The sequence below is a fragment of the Myxocyprinus asiaticus genome, chromosome 37 (genome assembly GCF_019703515.2).
Source record: "Myxocyprinus asiaticus isolate MX2 ecotype Aquarium Trade chromosome 37, UBuf_Myxa_2, whole genome shotgun sequence".
Taxonomy (NCBI): Eukaryota; Metazoa; Chordata; class Actinopteri; order Cypriniformes; family Catostomidae; genus Myxocyprinus; species Myxocyprinus asiaticus.
The window spans coordinates 38,664,419-38,687,704 of NC_059380.1; the positions used below are offsets into that span (position 1 = coordinate 38,664,419).

Consider the following 23,286-nt stretch of genomic DNA (forward strand, 5'->3'; position numbering starts at 1 on the left):
TACCTTGTTACGCAGGTCTTTTGACAGTTCTTTTCTGCTCCCCATGGCTCAGTATCTAGCCTGCTCAGTGCATCCACGTGAGAGCTAACAAACTCATTGACTATTTATACACAGGCACTAATTGTAATTTAAAAAGCCACAGGTGTGGGAAATGAACCTTTAATTGCCATTTAAACCTGTGTGTGTCACCTTGTGTGTCTGTAACAAGGCCAAACATTCAAGGGTATGTAAACTTTTGATCAGGGCCATTTGGGTGATTTCTGTTATCATTATGATTTAAAAAGGAGCCAAACAACTATGTGATAATAAATGGCTTCATATGATCACTATCCTTAAACAAAAGACAGTTTTTTTGCATGATCAGTCATATTTTCCAAATCAATGCCAAAATTTCACAATTTCTGCCAGGGTATGCAAACTTTTGAGCACAACTGTATCCTCATGTAACAACTTAAAAAAATAAAAAACATCTTAAAAACCCCAAATTTTAACATCTCTCAGGCCTATTTATTAATCATCACTCACTCTGTTCACATCCGTTACCGGTGTATCCAGGTGGACAGCCGCAGTCTCCTGTGATATGATGACATGACGTGCCCTGCGGGCAGGAACAGAGCTGCAGACAATTTTGACCGTATGAGCCCGGCAGACAAGCTGAGAGACACAAAACATATGGACGAACAGCCATTACAGACACAAATCCTCAAACAAGTGTATCTCTTACAAAAGGTGTAAGGTCTTACAAGAGGTGCCGCAAATTTGCCACTTATTATTTTCACATGCAAATGAGCTTGTGATTCGCTGCAAATGTTTGCCAGAAGTTTGCAACTCTTCACTGGTCGTGATGAACCTGCAGCAAACCTGTGGCAACAATGGGCAATTTTCCGCCACTGGCAAACACTTCTGTGGCAATCGTGTGGCAACAATGAAGTTTGTCGCAAAGCTCATTTACATAAAATGAAAATAACGAGTGGCAAATCTGCCACAGGGGTTTTCCAGAACAAAATTTTGGCTGATCAATAGCAGAGAAATAATTGTATGTTTTTTATGTTACTATTTCAAAAATAAAAAAAATCGATATGCTTCCAATATTGGTCTGGTCAGACCCATGCTAAATAATAAATTATTTATAAATAATGAATTAATAATAATAATGCCCAATACCAATATATTCAACAATATATCTTTTATTACAAACAATAGACATCACTAAAGATAATTTCTTTCAACTCTTAAATAAATTGCATCAAAAATGGCATTGTTATTCACATAATAAGTAAGTGATAATGTAATGTCAGCCTGTCATTATTATATTGCAAATGAAACCTCAACAGGGTGATCTTCTAATTGCTGTTTTATTATATTTATTTCCTTGCTTATTGTCATGTTCTGTTATTTTTAAAATAATAATAATAATAATTCCTTACATATAAATAGTGCTTTTCTAGGCACTCAAAGTGCTTTACGTAGTATAGGGGGAATGTCCTCACCCACCAGCAGTGTGCAGCATCCACCTGGATGATGCGATGGCAACCATAGTGCACCAGTACGCTCACCACACACCAGCTATTGGTGGAGAGGAAAGAGTAGAGTGATGTAGCCAATTCAGGGATGGGGATTATTAGGAGGCCATGATAGATAAGGGCCAATGTGTGGAATTTGGCCAGGATACCGGGGTTACTCCCCTACTATTTTCGAGAAGTGTCCTGGAATTTTTAATGACCGCAGAGAGTCAGGACCTTGGTTCTACATCTCATTATTTTTTACAGTATGGTGTCCCCATCACTATATTGGGGCATTGGGACCCACATAGCACCCCCTGCTGGCCTCCCAGCAGCAACCTTAGTTTTCCCCAGGAGGTCTCCCTTAGAGGGCAACCAGGCAAGAGCTGCAGGGAGATATGGCTGCTGACTTATATTATGTACTTCGTTCTGCTTTGGTGTTCATGCTATTCTTTTTCATTTTCCTCAGTGTTGTGCTTATGTTTCTGTGTTATACAGTATGTACAGTATATGCGTGTGTATGTATATATATGTTTATGTACATGTGTATATATGGATATATGCTTCCATTGTAGCACTTTGGATGTGTGAAAAGCACATTACAAATAAAATGTATTATTATTATAACTACTATTTAATAACTGTGTATGTCAAATCAAATCAAATCAAATCACTTTATTGTCACACAGCCATATACACAAGTGCAATGGTGTGTGAAATTCTTGGGTGCAGTTCCGATCAACATAGCAGTCGTGACAGTGATGAGACATATACCAATTTACAATAACATCAAATTAACACAACACAATTAAACATCTGTTATACATAATTACACTCAACTTAAAACATCAAATTAACACAACACAATTTAAACATCTGTTATACACATAATTACACTCAACTTAAAACATCAAATTAACACAACACAATTTAAGCATCTGTTATACACATAATTACACTCAACTTAAAACATCAAATTAACACAACACAATTTAAACATCTGTTATACATAATTACACAACTTAAAACATCAAATTAACACAACACAATTTAAACATCTGTTATACACATAATTACACTCAACAATATACAAATAATAACATACACTGTACAGTATACAATATGCTGTTTTTTTTTTTTTTTTTTTTTTTTTTTTTTTTTACTATATAGATACTATATAGATACACATTATTCAATAAAAATTAAAAATTAAAATATATATAAAAAAGTATATATATATAGAATGTACAGTATTGTACTGTATTGACATTCAGGCTGTCGGTTGATAGTCAGTTGTTAAGAGAGAACATAATATAATAATAATAATATAATTTATGACAGTCCGGTGTGAGATATAAGAGTAAGAGTAATAAAGTGCAGGGCTGATGTATTTTGATCGTGGGAGATCAAGAGTTCAGAAGTCTGATTGCTTGGGGGAAGAAGCTATCATGGAGTTGGCTGGTGCGGGTCCTGATGCTGCGATACCGCCTACCTGATGGTAGCAGTGAGAACAGCCCATGGCTCGAGTGGCTCGAGTCTCTGATGATCCTCCGAGCTTTTTTCACACACCGCCTTGTATATATTTCCTGGAGGGAGGGAAGCTCACCTCCGATGATGTGTTTGGCAGTTCGCACCACCCTTTGCAGTGCTTTGCGGTTGTGGGTGGTGCTATTGCCGTACCAGGCGGAGATGCAGCCAGTCAGGATGCTCTCCACAGTGCAGGTGTAGAACCGTGTGAGGATGTGGCGGTTCATTCCAAACTTCATCAGCCGTCTCAGGAAGAAGAGGTGCTGATGAGCCTTCTTCACAACGACTTCAGTGTGGATGGACCATGTGAGTTCCTCAGTGATGTGGACACCCAGGAACTTGAAGCTGCTGACTCTCTCCACTGGTGCTCCATTGATGGTGATGGGACTGTGTTCTCTGTCTTTTCTTCTGAAGTCCACCACAAGCTCCTTTGTCTTACTGACGTTGAGGGAGAGGTTGTGCTCCTGACACCAGTGTGTCAGAGTGTGCACCTCCTCTCTGTAGGCTGTTTCATCATTGTCAGTGATCAGACCTACCACCGTCGTGTCATCAGCAAACTTAATGATGGCATTGGAGTTATGTGTTGCCACACAGTCATGTGTGTACAAGGAATACAGTAGTGGGCTGAGAACACAGCCCTGCGGGGCTCCAGTGTTGAGGGTCAGTGATGAGGAGATGTTGTTGCCCATTCTAACCACCTGGCGTCTGCTTGACAGGAAGTCCAGGATCCAGCTGCACAGCGAGCTGTTTAAGCCCAGAGCCCGGAGTTTCTCATCTAGCTTGGAGGGCACTATGGTGTTGAATGCTGAGCTGTAGTCTACAAACAACATTTTCACATAAGTGTTCTTTTTTTCCAGGTGGGAGAGAGCAGTGTGTATTGTAGATGCAATGGCATCATCAGTGGAGCGGTTGTTGCGGTAAGCAAACTGCAGCGGGTCAAGATTGAGTGGCAAGACAGAGCAGATGTAATCTCTGATTAGTCTCTCAAAGCATTTGCTGATGATGGGGGTCAGAGCAACAGGACGCCAGTCATTTAAACAAGTTATTTTTGATTGTTTTGGAACAGGCACAAAGGTGGATGTTTTAAAGCATGTGGGGACTACAGACAAAGAGAGGGAAAGGTTGAAAATGTCCGTAAAAACACCAGCCAGCTGGTTCGCGTACGCTCTGATGACGCGGCCCGGAATGCCGTCTGGACCCGTGGCTTTGCGGATATTCACCCGTCGGAAGGATCGGGTTACATCCGCTACAGAGACGGAGAGTGAACTAACCTTTGTAGCTTCGGCCGTGAGAGCTCTCTCCGCGAGGGCGGTGTTATTTCCCTCGAAACGAGCATAAAAAGTATTTAGCTCATCCGGGAGAGATGCAGCGGTGTTCATGGCGGAGTTTTTATTCCCTTTAAAGTCCGTGATGATGTTAATTCCCTGCCACATGCTTCTAGAGTTGGTGGTGTTAAACTGTCCTTCAATCTTGCTCCTGTACTGGCGTTTTGCTGTTTTGATAGTTTTTCGGAGGGCATAACTGGCTTGTTTATGCTCCTCCGCGTTCCCGGAATTAAAAGCGGAGGTCCGCACATTAAGTGCCGCGCGAACATCGCTATTGATCCACGGCTTCTGATTCGGATAGATTCGTACAGTTCTGGTCGGAATCACTTCCTCTACGCACATTCTGATGAAACACATTACGCTATCAGCGTAAAGCTCGATGTCGTCATCAGAGGCGGACCGGAACATCTCCCAGTCCGTGCGATCAAAACAGTCTTGTAGCGTAGAGTCTGATTGGTCCGACCAGCACTGGATCGTTCTGAGGGTGGGTGCTTCCTGTTTCAATTTCTGCCTGTAAGCAGGCAGAAGCAGAATGGAAGAGTGGTCCGATTTGCCAAATGGTGGGCGGGGGAGGGATTTGTAGCCATCCCGGAACGGAGAGTAGCAATGGTCCAAAACCCGGTCCCCTCGTGTGTTGAAACTAATGTGCTGGTGATATTTTGGTGCGACTGATTTTAAACTGGCTTTATTAAAGTCCCCGGTCACAATGAACGCGGCCTCAGGGTGCGCGGTTTCCTGCTCACTTATAATCCCGTACAGTTCCTTGAGTGCCTGGTCTGTATCGGCTTGTGGGGGGATGTACACAGCAGTGATAATGACCGCTGTGAATTCCCTCGGTAGCCAGAATGGTCGACACAGAAGCATAAGAAATTCCAGATCAGGAGAACAGAAAACTTGATAGAATGTACGTTCCTCTGATCACACCAGGATTTGTTGATCATAAAACATACACCACCTCCTCTAGTTTTACCTGAGAGGTCTTACGCTCTGTCCGCTCGGAGCATGGAGAACCCCGCGGGTTCAATGGCTGAGTCTGGAATCTCCGCAGACATCCAAGTTTCCGTAAGGCAGATAATGCAGCAGTCCCTCGTCTCTCGTTGGAAAGAGATCCGCGCTTTCAGCTCGCAGAGCTTGTTATCCAGAGACTGAACATTTGCCAGTAGAATAGTGGGTAGCGGGGGTCGATTTGCACGGCGTCTTACTCTGATGAGAACGCCGGCTCTGTTTCCCCTTTTCCTCCTGCGTTTCCGCGGCCGTGCTGCCCAGACAAAGGGCTCCGCTTGCGTGTTTGTAAACAGCGGGTCGGCATTGAGGAATGTGAAGTCCGGTTTTCGGTGTGAGATCGCTGAACCAATGTCCAAAATTGTTTGTCTGTCGTAGACAATAAGGCAGACAACATCCAAGACAAAAAACATAAGAATTGTGAACAAAACAAACAAACCATTGCTATGTTGTGTCGGAGCTCGCAACGCAGCAGCCATACTCGGCGCCATCTTGAGTCCGTATGCGCCATCTTGAGTCCGTAGGTACAAAAGGATATGAAATATTGATTGTGAAGTTGAAGTTATTTAAAGGAATATTCCGGGTTCTATTCAAGTCATGTTTAATCGAAAGCATTTGTGGCATAATGTTATAATATAATTACCACAAAAAAGTATTTTGACTCACCCCTCAGTGAGGCACTTACAATGGAAATCAATGGGGCCAATTTATGGAGGGTTTAAAGGCAGAAATGTGAAACTTATAATTTTATAAAAGCAATTACATGAATTCTTCTGTAAAACTCATGTATTATTTGAGCTGTAAAGTTGTTTAAATCATCATTTTTACAGATGCTTTAGGGTTTACAGTTTGTTGACATTCCATCGTCATGGCAACAAGGTTGTAAAATTGTATATAACTACACAAAATCGTTAGTAAGTGAACACACACATCCACATTCACTTCCATTCTAAGTGCCTCACTCTAAACCAGATATGTGCTTTTTTTAAAGAAAAGGAGAGGCAAGTCAAAATTATTTTTTGTGCTAATCACAGTTATGCCACAAATGCTGTCGATGGAGCTTAACTTGTATTGAACCCAGAATATTCCTTTAATATAAGAAATCACATGCCAATCCGAATCAGCTATGTAAAGAGCATCATTCACGCAGCAACATCTACCGTCCTTCATCCTGGACATTAAAAAAAGTGACACTGAACTGAATATCAAACTGACCTTTCTCACAGCGCCTTCCTCTCCATCCTGCAGGACATAAACACACTCCGCTCACATGATGACAAGGGGCGCTGTGCTCACACTCACACTGACCCTCACAGCCTGATCCAAACCGTCCTGATACACACACTGACAAAAATAAACACACAAACAGATATCATGGTGGGAGCCTCCTGTGGACTTTTGTTGATTGTAGAATTTGAAATTTTATTATCCTGACATTAAACCATTGAAATCAATCAAATCGTTCCACTGAACATCACCAATGCCTGACCAATAGAAGCAGCCAAAGCCTCTGTATCTTTGTAAGTTCTAAACAGTATTTAAAGGGATAGTTCACCCAGAAATGTAAATTCTCTCATCATTTACCCACCCTCACGCCATCTCAGATATGTATGAGTATTTCAGCTCTGTTGGTCCATACAATACAAGTGAATGTTGACCAAAACTTTAAAGCTCCAAAAAGCAAATAAAGGCAGGATAAAAGCAATCCATAAGCCTCCAGTGGGTAAATCCATGTCTTCTGAAGTGATCCAATCAGTGTTTAGTTGAGAACAGACCAAAATATAACTTCTTTTTTCACTGTACATCATGCCATTGCAGTCTCTAGGCACAATCATGATTTCAAGCTCAATTACACTTCTTAGTGCTTGATGCATGCACAGAGCACTAAATGGCGCTAGGTAAGCAGTAATCACGCTTGAGATCATGATCGCCAAGGAGACTGCTGATGTCAAGATTTATTGCGATAAAGGAGTAATATTTTGGTCTGTTTTCACCCAAAACCAATCGGATCGCTTCAGAACACATTGAACCACTGAAGTCGTATGGATTACTTCTATGCTGCCTTTATGTGCTTTTTGAAGCTTCAAAGTTTTGGTCAACATTCACTTGCATTGTATGGACCTACAGAGCTGAAATACTTTTCTAAAAATCTTCATTTGTGTTCTGCAGAAGAAAGAAAGTCATACATATCTGGGATGGCATGAGGGTGAGTAAATGATGAGATAATTTGAATTTTTGGGTGAACTATTCTTCTAACAAAGGCTGCATTGTACTTGCTTTTGCTAGTTGGTGACGGGTGGTATTAGGGGGAGGGACATTCTCATTTTGTAGAGCATTTGATTGGACAAAAATTTGTATATACCTCACTGAGTGCAAGATGAACCATAGATGTTTTTGGTCCTTTTTACCAGAAAAGAAAGACTGTACATTATAAATCTGTTTGTCTGATAAAGTTTATTTGGCAACTTTAGGAGTACGTTAATATACAGATGACCTCAAAGCTAACAGGTAGGAACTAAAAGCCACAAAACTCCAATTATGATTTCATGGGGTCTTTAGATCTTCCAGGTTTGGTTCTTACCATTCTCACAGTGTTCTCCGGTCCAGCCCGGCTGACAAACACACTGACCCGTCTGTCTGTCACACTGACCTCCATTCTCACATTCGCACATGTCCTGACAATCTGACCCGAACCGACCCGCTGGACATTCTGAGAGTACAGATGCACACAAACAAAGAGACAACATATCATGAAAAAGCTCTAAAATGTCTATTAAAAAAAAGTCAAGAAATGTCTAAAATATAGGCCTTCTTGAGAAAGTTTCCTCATTTCATTAGCCTTGTATTACAATAACTTTGTTAATTATGTAACAGATAGTTTCTGCTCTAACATCTGATTGGATGAGCCATGTTCAAAGCCATTTTATAATAATTATTTACAACAGCTTTTATACAACACTTCTTAAATAAACAAGGACTTCATATCAAGAAATAAATGACTTATTAGAAACTAGACATTTCAGACACAATAAAGCCTGATCATTTTTTTTTATTTTTACTCCACCAATGAACAACAGAAGATGGGGGGAAAACAACTTGTCACACATGCATACTGTTTTGCCGAGATCTCGCTCTCTTCAATTGGAGGTATGACACACTTGTCAATTAAGTATGGTGGAGGGGGAGCAAACATACCGACTCACAGCAACTCTCTCTCTCTCTGATTCCCTTTCATGTTGAGTTCACCGAAATAACAACAGGATTACTGCGTGAGCATAAACAACTGTAAAAGAGTGATTGAGGATGTGATTCATGGAGTAACTTTACCATGTGAAAGTACTCAATACTGTATTTATCCCCTCGAGGCATGCCGTAGAACGCGAATGTCCATGTGCAGCCTTCAGTGAGTAAGAAATTACGTTCAATAAAAAGCAGACTGTTGTGCATCCGCTTTCTGATTTCATTAGTCATTTTAGCATGGAAAAACACTTGGTGACAGAATCACTTTGGATTACAATCAGCGTTTGTGATGATATGCAGCGATGAAAATGCTCAGATCAGCTTGACGTCTTGTCAGTTCTTCAGAAGAAGCTCACTGGTCACTTGACAAGAACACAAGTGCCTGCCTCGGCAACAGAAAGATTTTTCCTGTCACGTTGGATCCTTTTCTCCATTGCTGGAACCATTAATTCACCAGGGAGTCCACCTGCTGAGAGACGCTAATGCACGCTTTGTCTTCCTCTGCCTGGCCGGCGATTATGTAAATAAAGCTCACACCTGAAAATCACTGGGAAAATCGGCTAGTGTTGCAATGGCTTAATATGATTATCTGACTTTACGCACCATTCTGCTTGTTTGAAGCACTTAGTAGCAAGTACATATTTTCCGGCAGAAATGTATAGTCTGATTTGTTTTCTAAATGATGTCTGTAAAATAATCTGAACTTTTGGACAGACAGAAAGTCTTCACACATTTCCAGTACTTCCTTCAGTACTGTCTGTATAATTAGTCAGACTAATCCCACCGTGAACCCTTTAAAAAAGTCCTGTTTAAGAGTTCTGGCATACTAGCCAAATATTTGCCACTCGTTATTTTCACATACAAATGAGCTTGTGATTCGCAGCAAATGTTTGCCAGATGTATGCAGCTCTTCACCGGTTGTGGTGAACCTTGCAGCAAACCTTTGGCAACAATGGACAATTTGCTGCAAGTTTGCCACAAAGCTCATTTGCATGTGAATATAATCAGTTTGTAGCAAACTTGCCATGAACACTCGATTTTTGTAAGGGAAGTTCTTCAGCTGAAATCAGTATTTGTTTACTGAAATTCTAATCACTGCCCCCCAGTGGCTGAAGTTGAAAGTGTTGTTGCACGTATGGGCACATTAGAGCTCCAGTTACCAAGTGAAATGTCCCCAGAGTCAAAGCCGTAACTATGTCTTGAACATTGGGGGGGATCAAACCATTTTGGGGGTGGGGGGTCGCAGGTGTTGAGGTCACAAATATAATGGTCCTCGGTCTTTTAAAATAGTAAAGGTGATAAAATTATAATTTTCTGAATAAAGGCTTTAAATGTGTTAAAAGGTTTTTAAATGCGACCAAAATTTTATAATTTTTGGTTTTAAAAGGTGTTTTTTTTTTTTTTTTTTTTTTTTTTTAAAGACAAACATTGTCTGCATTGCTAGCAATATGCCTGTTTCAGTCATCTTTTCTTTCTTTTTTTGTGCTGTATCAAAGAAAAGATGAATATAATTTGAATTTCTTTTCATCACTGATGTATCTGTAAAATGACATGATGAGCTGGCTAGCAAAAAGAAAACACACAACATTATTTACTGCCCTCAAGTTATGCTTCATTGTGTTTTTTTCCCCAGTAGAATCTTAATACAATATTTTCTTCGAGAACCCGAACGCTGCTCTTTTACTCACAAAAACACTTCATATTGACCACTGCTGTCAAGGTCCAAAGAGAGAGAAAAAAAAAACATAATTAAAATACCATAAAAGTAGTCCATACTACACTAAGCTTTTCTATGGACCCAGAAAGCTTGGAATATAGTGCACTTATCATATGGACTACTGTTATGATGTCTGTATACTGAACCTTTAATTAAGCTTGACAGCTCCTGCTCACTATAAACTGTTATTCTATGGAATAGAGCTGCTTAAAATATCTATTTTTATTTTTCAAAGAAAAAGTAACAGCATATGGGTTTTGAACAACATAAAGGTGAGTAAATGAGTGAGTAAAAGTACATTTTCCATTTTTAGGTGAACTATTCCTTTAACTGGTGGCTCATATTTTTTTTTTAGCACAGATCTCACAAGACCTACTCAGAATAAAAAGAAGAATCTTAGGAGATGCTGTACAAAATTCAGAATTAATTAAAGACATAAAGAAAGTGAAGTTTCTAGAAAGCTCCTTCAAAAACCTGCCAGATTACTTCATTCATTCAATTCCTTTACAATGTACACACATTTGCTCTTTGTCTTAAGCCTGATATGCTGGAAACTGTTACATTAATGTTTTCACATTCACAATTATGAATGGCATCTGAATCACATACTGTATATTCAATATTTTCAATTCAAAACGGCAAATTTTGCCAAATGGTGAATGGTTTACACTCTTGGAAATGACTTTCGATTGGTACAACATTTTAATCATAAAACAGTGGTCAAATATTGCAGGTTTAGTTAGATAATTTCATCTCACATGACACAAACTCTCTTAATCTGAACTGCTTGCTGATGTGCGACGCTGGAATAATCCATGAGGTTTCCGCTTAGCTTCTGAAACTTGAGTCCTGCGACTCCCGCCTTCATCGTTTTGATTGGCTATCTCAAATGACATTGACGAGTGGTGTTAGACTACTGAGCAAGTTAAAAATGTAACTTTTTTAAATCATTATGTTATTCCTGCAACAACTTAATGACAACTAGACAGTGATGTATAATGGACTGCAGCAAAACAGCAACAAGGATATCAATTACTGGGGGGGGACAATTTGGCCATATCTGATTATTGGGGGGGACTTGTCCCCCTCAATATATATTGTGGTTATGGCCCTGCCCAGAGTGACACCAAAAGTTAATTGTATTTTTAGTAGTTAATGACATTATACAGTAAACAGGAATGCATATGTGATTTGCACTACTCCCTAACCCAAACCACAACCCTAAACCTAACCATCAGTGGAGTACAAATGCAATTTTAGTGTGAAAATTCAACTTCTAAAATGCGGTCACCATTGTTTACATGAGCGTGTTTACTTCCTTGTTCCCACAGGACCAGAACCCATGTCTCGGAGGTTGCTCACACTATCAGTAGCACTAGTGGGAAATGTGTTCATGCTCAAATTAATTCAAAAATCTCTGATGGGGGATTGCGCTTATCAGTAATTCAGGGAACATGAGCTTTCGGAAGCAACGTGTCGATTTCCCATGTGATCAAGCTGAACAAGATGCAGACCAATCTATTATTGTGGTTTTGACTATTTCTGACAGCCTTGCACTTAAATGGGACAAAAACAAAACTTTAGTTGGTTATTTTACATGTCAATCAGACAGTCTTTGCCTTTCTAAGTGGGAGGTTTTTAATCAGAATAAGGTGCCAAGTGGACCAGATTTTCCACAGAGTCAGCACTGGAATCCAGTGTTACCTGTCAGTACACATTACTTTCTAATGTCAATTATCTTATGTGAAATTAACAGCGTACATATTATACGCAGAGTATTTATTTAAATCAAACCTCAGACTGCAAGTAGAACAAACAGACTATCTGAAAATTCCAGGTATTTGTCTCAAAGCAAATAAAATATCATCTGATCTGAGCAGATTAGTTTGGCACGTTGCTAGCTAAACCAAATATGGTGTCAAATGCACTGAATGTTTTAGTGGGTTTGTGTAACAACAAGCATAAGTCTAAAGACCAGTCTCTCTCAGTCTCACTCACCCAGTTCACAGGCAGCACCCGTCCAGCCGCTGGGGCAAAAGCATCGGCCATTCACAGGGTCACACACACCGCCATTCTGGCACAGACACCTCTGAGCACAGCCCACCCCGAAGAATCCTGAGGAACATTCTGGGGTTTGGGGGGAAGAACCAATAAAAAAAAGAGAATAACCCACTGCAAATGCTCATCTAATGCTTAAGACATTCAAAGTATATAGGCCAAATCGTGACATGAAAAATGCTGGTTTCCTTTAAGAGTAGCCGACTTTGCAGACTTATTTATCCATCATGTCCCCGTCATTAAGCATTATGAAGCATGTTTTCCTGAGTATGCAAACTTTAGGTTGGTTATTGTCCTCCAACTGTTCAGACCGGATGCATTCTTGTGCTAAAAAAGGCTAGATGTAGCTTAACACATTTAACAGAACTTATACCATGGTCTGTTTGAATACTCGATTCTGACTGGATGGAATGCGTGCGTTAAAACCATTTAATGCACAGGTAGTTCTAGTCAATTTTAATCATCGTTCTATATTAATGTGCCTACTCTGCGATCCTCCGTAATGAGACATTGCAAGAGTTTTATGCCTCTGTTCAAACAACCTCCGGATGCGAATATAGTCTCAGAGCTGGGATTAACTGTCACATCACAAAACAACATCATCAAGTCATGCAGTGCTGTCTATAATCAGCAGCGAAGTGCTACAGAAAACACGGAAAAGACAGCAGTGTTCATCAGCCCCGTATTACTCACCCAAAATGCTTGTGAGGAAAGTATGGTTTGACATTCAGCTGTTTTGAATGGAGGGGGAGAGAAGGTTACCGGGATCCATCAAATGCATCTTTCGCTGTCCGACAAGACGAGGCAAGACGATTTACAGTATATTGTAAAATGATAAACATCATCTAAAATTGCTGCACTGCTCAACATGTGCACTAGAGGGCGCCCCGCGATCACACATCACTGACTGAAGCTGTGAATGAATAGAGACTGTTTCATAACACAGCCTTTTGCTGTTTTGTAATCGTGCAAGGCCACATCGTGATTTTATTCTTAATTCAACAAATCATGCAGCCTTAATGGATACTATATGGATGTCACAGAGGTCACAGTCTGCAGGATTAGAGCATTTTGGATAGTTTTCTCCTCATCTTGTAAAGTAAGTGCTATTTTTACAACTGTCACATCAGCAATGCTAGTTTTTCCTCATTAATGTGAAAATGGCAAAGAATATGAATTAAATCTTGCATGTTCTGAGGAGTGCCAACCTTTCTAAATTATGTGGCTATTATTATTTCTGGACTGAGTATTTAAATTCACAGTTTTTAAAGAGTATTTGGTTTCCAAAAAACTGTGATATAACCGCACTACTTTATCTCTGTGTCTGATTTAAAACAGGCAGAACTCTAAATCTAATGACCCATAGATAAAGTTAACTGTTATTGTTATTCTTCCTGTCAAAATTTGCACTGTAAAAATCTATGACAGCTGTAAGTAATCAATGCTGGCAAGTGGCCATGATATAAGCAGGATAATCCACTATAAAAGCTACACTTTTTGCGTTAAATGATTTGAATGCACTTTCTGGAGGCAACCACGCCTCTTTGCCTCCACATTGTGCGTTAAAATAGTTTAACGCACACCTTGCCATGGATTATGCGTCTCAAAGTTACATATGTGTCTCGAGATGCGCTTTTAAAAGTTGACGTTCTTTTTAATCTGACATGGCATCTTAAAAAAATGTTGCTCTCCTGCGCAAGACACTGAAAAAACATGTTCCGGCAGCACAAAGTACAAAAACGTCTGTATGTTTACATCAGTGTTGGGGAGTAACTAGCTAAATGTAGTGATGCTACTATCTTTAACTACATTTTTCAGTAGCGTGAAAGTAGCTCAGCTATTCTCACAATAGTGTAGCTTTTCTAGTTACGAGCTACATCTTCCATCGAGTAGCGCTGTAACATCACAAAATGCTTCATTTGACACACTGTATTGCGAAGGCACCAATGAAGCCATGGGAGTACCACCTAAACCGTCCTCTCTTTCTTGTATGTACCTTTGGAAAATTGGAACAATTTGGGAATTTGGAAAAATGAACCATTTAATTGAATTGATTCTTTTGGAAGTGGGCTAAAGCACATAACTGGTTCGATCCCCACAGCCACCACCATTGTGTCCTTGAGCAAGGCACTTAACTCTAGGTTGCTCTGGGGGTATTGTCCCTGTAACAATTACACTATAAGTCGCTTTGGATAAAAGTGTCTGCCAAATGCATAAATGTAAATGTAAAATGTAAATATGGAATGGATTTTAAATTACATTATATGGAGCCAATTCAGGGTACTATATTCTTATGGGCCGTTCACACCGAAGGTTTTTTGTATTCATCTGCTGTTTTTAATTCGTTTTTTCTATGTTAACATGCACTAAATGGACGTCAGAACTAAATGTCAGTCGGAACGGACCCTAAGCCTGAAACACATTCCGAAATATTAAGTATGTTCAACAGGACCATGCGCTTGCCATGCGTTGGACAAGCATTTGCATCTTCATTTGCGCACCTGCATATAAAGTATGTTTCTGACCTTACTGGAAGCTGAAACCATAATCAGAATAAGCCAAAATATTGAATTAACAATTATGCAAAGGGACAGGGTGCTGATGGGGTGTTCTAATTGTAGTATGCAAAATCCTTATTGTTTCAAGACTTGTCAATGCATTTTCTGTTTTCAAATTCTTTGGTGTGGATTTTCAGTACATACTGTATTTCAGTAAATTCTTTCAGATATTTTGTGTAGGTCTATGTCTCATTTGCCATCATTATATTGCATAGCATATATCAATATATATATCAGCTTTCTGTTATCTAGATATTGGTATCTGCCATTAATAAGCCTATAGTGGATGATCATTACTACAAAATTCAACTAGAACAAATTGTATTGATGTGGTTGAATCTTACGCTGTGAGCAGCAGTCACCTGTCCACCCTGCAGTGCATTCACACTGACCGGTCACTGCATTACAGCTGCTGTTATTGTGACAAACACAGACCTGAGAACAGCGCTCTCCATACAATCCAACAGGACATGCTACAGATGAAACAGAGAGATACAGTATAAGCATCACATAGAAATTTAGTAATGAGAGGGTTTATTTGTGGTATGAGAAACTATAATCAAAGTGTATTCAAGATCTGCTTTGTAGGGGTTTGCATACTGCAGCTCTGCAAGTTTTCTTTCCTATTTAGAAAATACATTTTCTAATTGGAAGTGAAAGTGAATGGGGCCAATTTTTAGAAGGTTTAATAGCAGAAATGTGAAGCCTTTAATTTTATATAAGCACTTACATGAATTCCTCTATTAATACTTGTGTATTATTTGAGCTGTAAAGTTGTTTAAACCGTCGTAATCGCTGTGTTAACAGCATTATGTCGTCATGGCAACGAAGTTGTAAAATCGGATAGAACTTTATACAAAGAAGGTTAGTAAGCGATTTTATCACACTAAAATCAAGTTAACCTGCATATTGTTTACGTCTTGTGGCTATACTTTTGAAACAGAGTATTTTAACGTTTACGGATTAGCCCCATTCACCTCCATAGTAAGTGCCTGACTGTAACACAGATTTTTGCTTTTTTTTAAGGAGGGACGAGTCAAAATCATTTTTTGTGGTAATCAACATTATGCCACAAATGCTGTCGATTGAGCTTAACTTGTATTGAACCCGGAATATTCCTTTAACGGGTCACAAAAACAGTCTGTTTAATTGTTAGGGTCAGAGAAATGGTGGAAAGTGGCTGTGTAAATCTAAATTGTAACTGTTGCAAGAAACCTTGATTAACATTCTAAGTGGACCTTAGGAACCACTTATGGATTTCAAGGACTAATGTATAATTTGGCTCGCTTTAAGTAATTTTTTTATGTACTGTATATGCTCACTTTGGTTACAATGTGTGCCAATCCACCCTGGCAGACAGGAACATTCTCCACTGATGTGGTTACAGACACCCCCGTTCATACACACACACTTCTGTTGACACTCCAGACCATAGAATCCCTGTGGACAAGCTGTGGACACACACAGAAACAGAATGACAGCTCAGTCACCATTCACTTTCATTGTATGGAACAAAAACCAAACATCTCCTTTTGTGTCCCATGGAAGAAGGAAAGTCATATGCATTTGGAACAACATGAGGATGAGTAAATGACAACAGAATTTACAGTTTTTTGGGTGAACTGTCCCTTTAAAATAAGTTAACAAATTCTGTCTAACTGTACTGGTGGACTTACGCTTTTCACAGAAGGTTCCAGTCCAGCCAACCTTACAGGTACAAGCTCCGCCCACATGATCACATGACGCCTGATTGTCACACTGACAGCGATGCTTACAGCCCAGTCCAAAAGAACCAGCAGGACATTCTGGGACACAGATGCCACATCTCTTATACAAATACTTACACAAACACCATTAAAACACATTTTTAAATACCATGCAGAGCTAAATTAAAGGGATAGTTCACTCAAAAATGAAAAGTCTATTATCATTTACTCACTCTCATGCCATCCCAGATATGTATGACTTTCTTTCTTCTGCAGAACACAAATGAAGATTTTTAGAAAAATATTTCAGCTCTGTAGGTCCATTCAATGCAAGTGAATGGTGACCAGAACCATTCTTTGAAGCTCCAAAAATCACAAAAAGGAAACATTAAGAGGTTAAATAATGTGTGGATGAGAAACAGAACAATATTTAAGTCCTTTTTTTACTCTAAATTTCCAGTTTAACTTTAATTTCAGATGTGAAAGTGAAACTAAACAGGCACAACATGTGACTTTCAGATGTAAAAGAGAAAGTGAAAGTGGAGATTTAGAGTAAAAGAAGGACTTAAATATTGTTCTGTTTTTCACCCACTTATTATATAGCATCTGAAGATATGGATTTAAACACTGGAGTCTACAAAGGTCTGATCACCATTCACTTGCATTGTATGGACCTACAGAGCTGAGATATTCTTCTAAAAATCTTAATTTGTGTTCAGCAGAAGAAAGACAGTCATACACATCTGGGATGGCATGAGGGTGAGTAAATGATGAGAGAATTTAAATTCTTGGGTGAACTATATCTTTAATTTGAAAGGGCAGATTTGGCCAGTTATTATGAATTTCAATGTATTTTGCATTATTTATTTTCAACATGAAATCAAAATTTACCATAATTAGTCTTAATACAGTTATTGAGCACAATTCATCAGTCCACGTAACATAAGTCCTCTTATTTTTGGTTGGAAATACGACACATTACAGAAGTAAAAGGGGTTGAGGACACTCTTCCATGATGACTTCAAACACTCATATCCACATTCAATAATCTAAATGTGTGTTAGGGTAAAGTGTGTGTTTTCTCACTCACTCTGGTCACATTGTGGTCCTGTGAATCCCGCCTCACAGTGACAGCGTCCCGTCTGAGCATCACACTGGTCAGTGTTTTTACAAACACACACACTTGCACAGTCCACACCCCAGTGGCCAACATCACAGGCTGACAGAGGTATACATCATTTTATTAAGTAAATTCATATAAGGAATATTCCAGGTTCAATACAAGATAGGCTCCATCAACAGCATTTGTGGCATGATGTTGATTACCACAAAAACTAATTTTGACTCGCTTGCTTGCATTTTTTAAAGAAAACGAGGGACGGGTCGAAATCCATTTTTGTGGTAATCAACATTATGCCACAAATGCTCTCGACTGAGCCTAACTTGTATTGATTCTGGAACATTCCTTTAAATGCTATCTTTCTTCTAGAAGAGGTTAATAGTTGGGTGCTGCACAGTGACATACACAGTAACAAGATTAAAAGCTGTAATGCATCATAGCTGTTACTATATTGTGTATTTTTAGACTGGAATGAAGTGAAATCTCCATTGTATAATATGCCACCCCGTGAATGTATTGTTAAATACAGTAGTACCTTTCCTGCAGTTGTGTCCCATCCAGCCAGATGGGCATGAGCATCGCCCGCTTACAGCATCACAGCGATCTCCGTTATCACATGAACATTTGAGCTGACAACCCTGACCAAACCGACCCATGGGACACACTAAACACACACACATATACACATACACATACAGATAATGTAGCTTCACTAAACACTGAATCTTTCAAAATAATCTCCATTTGAGAAGCACAAAGAACTAATAGCAGTTTTTCCAGCTCGACTCACAGTTTTGGCAGAATCTGCCGATGTATCCAGGCGGACAGATGCACGTGCCATTACGTTTGTCACAACGTCCTCCATTCTCACAAGCTGGACATGTTTCCCGACACTCAAAACCCCAACGTCCATCAGCACACTCTGATATGGAAAGATAATATCTGTTTCAATTGTATTTCTTAAAAATGTAATGAGCTAATTTTCTATTTTAAAATGTTCAAATTAGAGGTAGACATGGTATATGGGTTTTACTGCTTAATCGGTGTCGATAGCTGCTTTTTGGAACTATCAGTTACCTGCAAAAATCCATGCCAATAAAGTTTGTTTTTTATTCCTCCATGTTTACCTGTGGACAGCGCTGGAGGATTCTACATTTCTAATAACAGTGGCAGAGCTGAACTTGAAAGCAATCACTAAAATGTAAATCTGTCATCATTGACAACTTTCATCCAAATTTTGATCCTCACTTCAATATATTTTGTTATTCTGATTATCGAGTGTTTATGCAATGTAGAGGGGGCAGTGGTGGCTCAGTGGTTAAGGCTCTGGGTTACTGATCAGAAGGTTGGGGGTTCAAGCCCCAGCACCGCCAAGATGCCACTGTTGGGCCCTTAAGCAAGACCATTGACCCTATCTGCTCCAGGGGCACTGTATCATGGCTGACCCTGTGCTCTGATCCCAGCCTAGCTGGGATATGTATAAAAAAAAAAAAAAAAAAAAAAAAATTTCACTGTATATGTGCAAATGTATAATGTGTGATAAATAAATACAATTAAAATTATAAAAAAAATAGAGCATTGTGGAGCCAAATATCTGTCTTTTCAAAATAAGAGTCCCTGGTTTGTTTCAGGCTTGTTTATAGTTAAAAATCCCACATTATACACCAAATTTTTACTTTTTTCTGGTTATTATTGGGATTTTGGTTGAACAGTAAACTGCATCTGGGATTTTATTCTTTGTGGACTCTTGTAGCATCTATGTCTGATTTAAAAAACTATCAGTTATCGATTAATCGGTTATCTGCCTTTTCTACCGCCTCAGTTATCGTATTGGCAAAATCCACTATCGGCTGAACTGTAATTCAAATTCTGAAGTTTTATAGCTCGGTCTAAACAAGAAATCTTGTCTCTCCACACTCAAAATGCTGTAATATGTCTCACAATCAGAACATAATTGATGTTTTTTTTAAAACAGTTATGAAGTATTTGAAGAGGATATTGGACCAATGATATTTCACTGTGGGCGGGAGTACAAAAGGTGCGCCACTGACATGTGATGTTATATAAGCGCATGCCGTAATCTGTCCTGTAATTTCACCTCTCTCACAGCATTGTCCAAATGTTCCAAGGGGACACAAGCAATGGCCAGTGATCTTGTCACACGGTGCCCCTGAGCAGTCACATGACTGAGAGCAGCCAATCCCAAATCTCCCATCAACACAATCTATGACAGTAAAAAACAAACAATATGACAATTTTTCAACATAACCAGTGAATAATATGACAATCACACAACCTTATTGTATAGACCAGTGATGTAGGTTTCTCAATGGCTGATACTGATATCTAGAGTGCAGGATGGCTGATATAAATGCAGATAAACATAATACAATTTAACAACAGCAAATCAGATGTACACAACATTTCTTTAGTAAAACAAACACTTATTTTATGCAATATTTACTCAAATTAGTATGAACATGAAAAGAAAAAAAAAACCTTGGAAGTATAAAGTGTTGACTCTCCATTGACAAATCAATTTGTAGATTTTGGAACTGGCACAAGGGAAAGTTAACACTTCTGTTAATCGTCCAAGCGAACCAGGTTATCTGCCGATACGATAATAGCAAATATCGGCCGATTAATTGGGCTGGCCGATATATCGGTCTATCACTAGTATGGACACATTATATACTTCTATATGTACCCTCTAATGTATATTTTGACTTTATTAACCTTGATCACATTTCTCTCCTCGTTTTCCAGGTGGACAATGGGGTTGACACGCCCCGGTCACATGATCACAGGTGACTCCAGATGGGCAAGAGCACTTCATGTCACACCCAGAGCCGTAAAAGCCTGATTGACACTCTACAAGAAAAAACAAATGATGATATTTACAGGAGAAATATTGAGTTTTGTTCAGTAGTTGGTCTATGAACACAAACGTTAACAATAAATGATTTGCCGAAACTCACATTGGCATCTCTGACCATGATCAAACTTGCATACAGTTTATGTTGCTGATGTTTTTCGGATATAACTATTTTTTATTTACGTAAAAAGCTGCAACGGAAAGGATCAATGTGTACTTGTTGCAAATATTTGAACTCTTTACATCGATAAAACTTTAGGTTGCACTCTGAGTTCATAATTTGAAATGCTACAGTCAGTTAAGACCTTCGTTGTGCACACGGACCTTCTTTGCAGGTGTCGCCCTGGTAACCTGGTTTGCAGATGCAGGCGCCATGACGACGGTCACACTCTACACTGTTCTGCTGGACACACTGACACTCTTCAGAGCAGCCCGGTCCAAACATCCACTTAGGACATGCTACATGAACATAGAAGAAAGGCAGAAGACGAAGTTAAAACTAGGAAGGTATCGTTGTCAGTGTCATGTAATTATTTTGTATTAGAGAAAGTAAACGGACAGAAATAGACACAAATGGACGACTTAACAGAGAAAACAGTTGTACAAGGGTCTGAATAAAGTTAATAGTGGATTAGTAATAGAGGCAGACCAAAATATCAGTTTTAGCGATTAATTAGTGCCGATAGTCACTTTTTGGAACTATCGGTTATAGGACAAAATCTACGCTGATAGTTGCCGATAGTTTTTTTTATTTATTATTCCTCTATATTCCTCTGTGGCTGGCGCTAGATGATTCTACAGTTAGAACGGGCTTGGTTCTACAGTATAAGTATCCAAAATATCATATCTTGTGAATAGTAATAAACCTTATTCCTCATTAAACATCCGGTGGAATATATATAAACAAAACCCTTCATCTGGGGAATATACTGTACTGTATAAGCTATACAAACCTTAATTTGGTAAATAACCTACTTAATTATAGAGCATTGTAATGGAGCCAAGTCTCCATCACTTCATAATAAGAGTTGCCGGTGTGTTTCGGGCTTGTCTAATAGTTAAAATCCCACGTTATGCACAAAATCAAAAAATGTTCCTGGTTAATATTGGAATTTTTGGTTGAACAGTAAACTGCATTTGAGATTTTATTCATGTTGGAATCTTATAACTTCCATGTCTTTGCCTGTCATAGTAAATTCTATTAGTTTTTAGCAATTTTAAAGTCTATCGGCTAGTTAATCGGTCTATAACTATCTGCCTTTTCCACCACCTTAGTTATGCTGCCTTCACGTGTTATCGAAATTATCGTAAATAAGTGTTTCCCACTCGGAAGTTGCACATGAATGACCACTCAAGTCATAATTACTACTGAGAAACTCGGAGATAATTTTGATACCTGAGTTTCCGAGATGGGAGGAGTCCTAAACTTTCAACATGGCGTAGGAGAGTTCAGTTTCTGTAGTGAATGACGGGTTTTTTTCATTTTTCTAAATACAGCTAATTGTTGTTAGCTAATTTTAGTCATATTCATTTATGTATATCAGCAACCATTCTATGCATGTTGTACATTTTTACAGCATGAAAATAGCTTGTATTTGACCAAAATTTCATTTTCATCAGCAAGCTGAGTGATATCAGAGATCATTTAGCAGAGATGGGTCACTCCTATTAAAATGGTAGCAATTGGAACGCTCAACCAAAGAGCTCTGAGCGCCCACTGTAGAAAGGAAGACCCACCTTACAGTTAAAAGAGCCAATCACCTTTTAGATACAGACACCACTTGTCAATCAACTCTAGAACACACATGTGCATTAGCTATACAAGCCAGGAAATGTTTTAGCGTAATATGAGGTAAACAATCACGATTTATGATACCTGTATTGTCAGATTTTATTGCTGATTTGAAATATGTTCTTTGATCTTAACGTTGACCAACTGTTTTTGAGATTTTGGTATTTCTCCATTCAAATAGATAGGAGCTGCACTGGCATGACTGGAAATAGCCTCCTGAGAGCATTACAAAGATGGCTGACAGTGGACTGACTTGCTAGAAAGACTTTGGTGATATGTATTATGGTGTCAAAATAAAAGTTCCTCAAGATATATGAATGAACGAATGAACCTGGCATCATCCATATTTCCTATTCTTTCTGACAACAAAGCATGTGAACACAACGTATTCGTAATTACCACTTCAGAAGTGGGAAGTAGGATAATTCCGATATTACATGAAGGCAGCATTAGTTATGGTATCAGCAAAATTAACTATTGGTCAACCTCTAGTTTGTTATGATGGCACAGCTAAAATGGTCAAAAATCTAATGCACCTTGGTAATTGGACCCTATTATTACACAAGAGTCTGGCACTGATTTTAAAGCAGAGATTTATTAGAATAATAAAAATAAAAAGATTAGTACAGAGTATTTACTCACGCAGGTGGCAGAATCGTCCATAAAGTCCTGGGTCACACAGACACGCCCCATACGTGCGATGACAACGTCCTTTATTAGCACAATTACACTTCTTATTACAAAACTTTCCATAGAGACCCTTAGGACAACCTGAATGAAAGAAAAGAAAATTCACACATTCTGTATATATACTCTATAATCACTCTATAATCATAACATGGTAAGGCAAGTCAGTCCACTCGG

At 39.0% G+C, this 23,286-nt stretch overlaps 1 protein-coding gene across 1 annotated transcript in view; it reads right to left on the minus strand.

Moving 5' to 3' along the window:
* Window positions 1-23,286, minus strand: part of LOC127427847 (multiple epidermal growth factor-like domains protein 6) — a 133,542-nt gene that overhangs the window by 18,177 nt on the left and 92,079 nt on the right. The window contains exons 16-29 of the mRNA XM_051675678.1: window positions 23,065-23,193; window positions 20,955-21,089; window positions 20,492-20,626; window positions 19,854-19,979; window positions 18,546-18,677; window positions 18,291-18,419; window positions 17,726-17,854; window positions 16,606-16,734; window positions 16,252-16,380; window positions 15,274-15,402; window positions 12,312-12,440; window positions 7,938-8,066; window positions 6,572-6,700; window positions 526-654 (exon numbers count right to left, since the gene is read on the minus strand). Coding sequence (XP_051531638.1) covers window positions 526-654; window positions 6,572-6,700; window positions 7,938-8,066; window positions 12,312-12,440; window positions 15,274-15,402; window positions 16,252-16,380; window positions 16,606-16,734; window positions 17,726-17,854; window positions 18,291-18,419; window positions 18,546-18,677; window positions 19,854-19,979; window positions 20,492-20,626; window positions 20,955-21,089; window positions 23,065-23,193 — 1,818 coding nt within the window. The remainder of the gene's footprint in view (window positions 1-525; window positions 655-6,571; window positions 6,701-7,937; window positions 8,067-12,311; window positions 12,441-15,273; window positions 15,403-16,251; window positions 16,381-16,605; window positions 16,735-17,725; window positions 17,855-18,290; window positions 18,420-18,545; window positions 18,678-19,853; window positions 19,980-20,491; window positions 20,627-20,954; window positions 21,090-23,064; window positions 23,194-23,286) is intronic.